Source organism: Gekko japonicus, unplaced genomic scaffold, assembly GCF_001447785.1.
Source record: "Gekko japonicus isolate JY-2015 unplaced genomic scaffold, Gekko_japonicus_V1.1 scaffold167, whole genome shotgun sequence".
NCBI classification, from domain to species: domain Eukaryota; kingdom Metazoa; phylum Chordata; class Lepidosauria; order Squamata; family Gekkonidae; genus Gekko; species Gekko japonicus.
This window is the reverse complement of record NW_015164670.1, coordinates 1,040,870-1,046,232: the sequence shown is the minus strand read 5'-3', so window position 1 is coordinate 1,046,232 and position 5,363 is coordinate 1,040,870. Positions and strand designations below refer to the sequence as shown.

Sequence of the window (5,363 nt, the reverse complement as noted above, 5' to 3'; positions counted from 1 at the left end):
GGGGCCCGCACGACTCCTCCTCCTCCTCCTCCTCCTCGATACTACCTCCTTGGAAAAGTGATTCTAGTGTTGTTGTTTTTCCTGTACTCAGGGCACAGTTGGTGACTTTTTTAAGCCGCCTCGCAGCAATGTGGGGCAAACTGACAGGGTATCGCGTGTTGTTTGATTTGTAAGTTGGAGAAGGGAGAGCCTCGGCCACTCCCCCAAAGCCCGGCCACACAGGCCAGCCTCCCCCTGCCCCCCCCCCGGAGAAGGCCAAGAAGCCGCCCTGGGGTGACGACGACCCAAGCAAGGGTCCCCCCCTCGTGCCAGAGAAAGGGGGAGGAGAGTTGGCCTCCCCGCCTCTCTTGGGCTTTGGTGGGCTGGCAGGGCCTCCCCTCTCCGTGTCTAGAGTGCGAGTGTGTGCATGCCTGTGTGTAAGTGTCTCCCCTAGCACCGTGCCAGCCACGGCACGTCCACCTTTCCACCCTTGTCCTGATAACGAAGGCTTTAAAGATGATAATGATCTTGTACCAAAGAATTTTCTGTAGAAGAAAAAAGCTGCATATTTTCCAAAAAAAGAAGATGATTGTGTTAGTTGAAAAAAATGTAGGTTTGAATCCATTTTATTGCCTAAGTAGCTACTAACCAGAAGCGGAAGAGAACCGAACGGCCGGGGCCTTCTCTGGATCGTAGGAATTGGTTGACTAGATTAGTTATTCCAGTTTTAACTACCTTATTGTTACATGAATCTCTTTTCTTTTCTTTTTTTAAAGAAAATTGAAATAACCGCTCCAAAGACTTCCAAGTGTAATTACGTTTTCCTTTTCTTCGGCAATTAGCTTTTTGACAGTCCAGTATTAGAATGTTTTTGTTGTGGGTTTTTTTCTTTCTCCAAATCTACTTGCTGAAGAAAAAGAAATCCTTCTCACCAAAGATTTATTTTTTTTTGGTCTCGTGGGACAAAATTGTCGCACGTGCAGCAGAAGTGAGACAAGAACATCTTGGCCGTGGCGTGAAGCTTCCCACAGGGGCTTCCCGACTGTCCGTGTCTCTGACCAATGCGCAGAGAGCCGCTCTGCCTGGGGTAACCATTTCCTTCTCCAAAGACTGGTTTGCTGTGAGTGCTGCCGCCCCTCTGGGATCCCTGCTCGGTGCTGTCGGTGAACTTGACTCCTTCGCGTCGCCACGCCAAGGGCTGGAAAGGCTCCGGGGCTGTTCCTGTGACAGGCGGTTGCTGCAACCTACCCCAACGGCTGGAGGGACCGGAGTGGCGAGCCCTGCGGGAGGAGGAGGGACGCTGCCGGGTTCCCCAAAGCTCTCTCCAGCCGCCCCCCGGGCAGTGAGTTCCGTGCAACTCGCCTGTGGCCAGAGCTGAGATCCAGTTAGCTACAGGCAGTGTGGCCTGGCCTCCCACGCCAGCCAGAGAAATGACGTTTCTCCCAGTACTTTTTAGCAGCAAATGGAGACAACCAAAGATATTTAAGGTTACCTCAGGGTCGAGGCGTGTGTGTGTGTTAGTTAGGCCGCTTTGCCTTGCTTTCCTTGTTTGCCATAGCGTTAGGTGGTGATGAGTCCTCCCAGGCCCATCGCCTTCACCCCACCCCCTCCCCGCCCAACGTTGTGACTCTCTTGCCTTGCTGGGGCAGGACCAAGGCCTGTCTCGGACGCAGCAGAAGGGGCTTCCGCCTCCGCTGAGCCCAAGAATCGGCTGTTGGGCTGCTGCTGCTGCTGCCACCGCCGCCCCACGGGCACGGCCTCGTGTCACCCAAATCCTCTCTGAGGGACACAGATTTGCTGGGGCACCAAAGATGCCCATTGACCTGCCCAGCAGAGGGGGCCACAGAACTGCCGTTCCTTAAGCCTTTCCCGCCTAGCCAAGGGAGGAGAAATCCCGTTGACTCCAGTGGGCATTTGAATTGGGGCACCTACCAAAGCTACTCTCGGCAAGACACATACTCTAGAGTAGTCCCACTGATCTCAGAGGGACACCAAAGAAATGACTCTGGAGTAAGTGGCATGTTGAGAACGCAGTCTTTTAAAAAAGTGGCCGTGATACTGACAGACATCCAAGCAGCATCCGTTGTGCAGGGCACAAAAATGCGCATGCGCAGCAACCCACAGCGACTCTGTCCAAAGATCTCAAGTTCTGGAGGTGGGAAGGTTTTCTCTCCTCCCCCCCAAAAAAATACAACTTAGAGGCTCCTAGATCCAAATGCTCTGTTAACATGTAGGGGGTGTGCATCAGTGCTCAAACGTGATTTGGAGAATCCCCGGTGGACTGCTTGAGCCTCCCGGGCCTTCTTTGCACCCCAAGCAACAGAAGCGGGGCTGGCGACCAGAGCTGCCCCCCTCCCAGCCCCCTTTAATGCTCTGGGTCTAAATCTTTTCCTCCGTGCTGAATGGCATCGACGCACATAGCCTAACCCGACCGCACAGGGTTGTTGTGAGGATAAAATAGAGGAGAGGGGAATGATGTCAGCGACTTTGTTTTCCCCCCCCCCCCCCGCATAGAAATGCTGGTTACGGGATCCAGTGAGCTCCGCCATGTTGCCTGGATGGGGGGTTCAGTTCGCATCCTGTGACCTCGCCCACTTTTCCTCCAAGGCAGTTCCCCACCACCACAGTGTGGAGCGGGGGTTGGTCTCCCTGCTGGGCACACCCCCCTTGCCTCTGTGTGGTGCTTTTGGTCAGTGGCTCGTGCCCGGAGCCTAGGCTTCGGTTGAAAACGTTGGGTCCCCCCCCGCCCCGCCCCTGTTGTATTCTGAAGATGTGAATGAACTGCAGGGAGTGTGGGAGGCCAGGGGTGTTTCTCGAGGGATGGGTGTTCTGGATCCCGTCACTCCCTTTTGCTCTTTCTTGTACGGGCGGCAGCAGCTGACTGGCGAACGGGAGACGCGGCTGAATTATATTAATTTTATATTTGACTCAGGGGATCAGCCCAGGGACTCCCGTTGCATGAGGGCAGCTGCTGTTTGCTGTGATCATGAATGTACCTCTTCTAAATGTCCTTTTTTTAATGTTTTGTTTAATAACGTGGAATTTTTAAAAAAAGAATCCCCCCCTTTTTTTATATATATATATATATAGCATTGTAGTGAATGTTAACCTCTGTGTGTTTCTCTGCCTCCCCCGGGCTTGTTCTTTCGACAAGCACAAATGTCATGCCAAAAAAATGAGTAGAAGTTTCAATGCCAAAAATGTTTATGAAACTGCTGTCTAAATACTGATGGGATTGCACAGTTTGAATAAAAGTTTCCTTTAGTAAACCGTTGTCCTCGTTCTCCCTGTAAGGAGTCATTTCCTTTCCAGTCTCTACAGAGTTCTCTTTAATGGGGCGGAGCTCTTGGGATGTGCCAGAGGTCCTGGTAGCAGCAGCAGCAGCAGCGTCCCAGGTGGGCCGGGGCTCTGTGACTGCCGCACGTAAACCTAAAAAAAGAGGAGGGCATCTCCTCCAAGAGAAGTCATACATACACCCCGCCCGCCCCCCCCATGCCAGGAGAGAAAAATGCAAGTGCCGTACAGCTGGGGGTGGGGTCTTGGGTCACTGCTCTGGTTTGGGTGTTAGGAATCCTTCCTCCCCTCTGTGGCCCGATCCAAACTGCGCCCAGATCCTAAAATAGAGCCAAATCTAAGCTTAAACTGCACAGCTCTGGAGCATCCCTTGGCAGGCAACCTGGCCGGAGATTTGAGGCCGCGGGGAAGGGCGTGTGGCCCGTCACCATGCCAGGCCCAGCTACGCAACTCACTGGTGTGTGCCCTGACAATCCCCACAACGCGATCCACTGCCTTCCTGACGTGGTGCCCCTCTCCTGGCTCCCCTGCATGACAGCTGTGCCGGTGGGTGGGTGGGGAGTACCCTCCACTTCAGCACGTGATGGGGCATGGCCCCGCCAGGCTGATGGGCTTGTGGCTCAGGGGCAGAGCCTCTGCTTGGCACACAGAAGGTCCCAGGCCCAATGCCCACGCCAAGGGATTGGGCCGGAGGGGATGTCAAAGACCTCTTTCTGCCTGAGATCCCGAAGAGTGGGTGCCCGTCAGAGGCCCAAATGAAGAAGAAGAGGAGGAGGAGATTGGATTTCTACCCCGCCCTTCACTCAGAGTCTGAGCGGCTTACAAGCTCCTTTCCCTTCCCCTCCCCACAACAGACACCTTGTGAGGCAGGTGGGGTTGAGAGAGCTCTTGACAGAAACTGCTCTTTTTCAAGAACAGCTCTTATTAGAACTAGGGCTTGCCCAAGGTCATCCAGCCAGGTGCAAGTGGAGGAGTGGGGAATCAAACCCGGTTCTCCCAGATTAGAGTCCGCGCACTTCACCACTACCCCAATCTGGCTCTCTTAACCAAGAGACGTTAGAGCTGTAGCACAAATGTTCAAAGCCGCTGAAATAGAGTTAATGTCAGTTTCTGCGAGCCTTTGGTCGTTACCTACAAGAGTATTTAAAAGATGATAATTAGAATGAATACAGAAGGTAGTTAAAATAAAAAAAACGGGTGATGGACTCTTGTATCTGGGCTGCCCACGGGCAGTGTCTCTGCTATGGAGGAATCCCCACAAATCTACCGCGAAGTTCCACCAGAGGGAGTTCATGAAGAGTGCCAATGAGAATAACCTGTGGTAAGGTTGGAACTGTGAGATGAAATAGGTGCGTGCGGCAAGTAAAAGGAAGGTGAAGGCAAAAAGCCGCAAACGTTGGGAAGCAAACTCGCTTAGCATCCGCTAATAAACGCTGCCAGTCTCGTTAGAGTTTCCCAGTCACAAAAGAGCAGGCCAGTGAGGGAGAAACCCATTTCGATAATCTTTCTGTCTACATTTTGGCTCCGTACGCTACTGTAAGTATCTCAGCAAAGACACGGCAGTGGAGTCAGAAGAGAGTCTGCAAGAACGAGGATTAGCCTATCTTCTGTTTCTGCTGACTGTGCTAGTGTGGAGAGTCTGCTGTCGCAGAGGGCGCTCGGGTAGGGGCAGCTGCTGATGCTGCCCAGTTGCAGGGTGACCCTTGCAGAAGGCTTTCCTCCAGATTCTCCCAGATTAGAGTCCATGCACTACACCACTACACCAAACTGGCACTTCACCCCCACACCCTGCTAATGAGGGGGCAGCCTCCTTTGAGGTGTGTGTGGGGGGGGGGTAGAGAAGCCCGGCCACAACTTCCAGCTCCTCAGCAGGTCAAGAGTTGCCGCTCCGGCTGAGGGGTTTCGTGTTGGGGTTCTGCACCCGGACTTGCGCTCTGCGGGATACCCGAGCCCCCTGCCTCCAAGACCCCCAGCCCTTCCCGCCTTTGGTGGGCCTGAGAGTGGCTGCCCTGCTGGCCGAACGCGCCTTCTCCACCCCTGGACTCCTGCCTGGGTGTTTGCAGCCCGTCAGCTATGCCAGGGCTGTGTGC

General features: G+C 53.8%; 1 protein-coding gene across 1 annotated transcript in view; it reads left to right on the top strand.

Moving 5' to 3' along the window:
• The window catches only part of PRTG (protogenin), a 33,365-nt gene extending 31,524 nt beyond the window's left edge, over nucleotides 1-1,841 (top strand). The window contains exon 19 of the mRNA XM_015409158.1: nucleotides 1,629-1,841. Within this exon, the coding sequence (XP_015264644.1) occupies nucleotides 1,629-1,841 (213 nt within the window). The remainder of the gene's footprint in view (nucleotides 1-1,628) is intronic.
• Nucleotides 1,842-5,363: the final 3,522 nt, after the last annotated feature.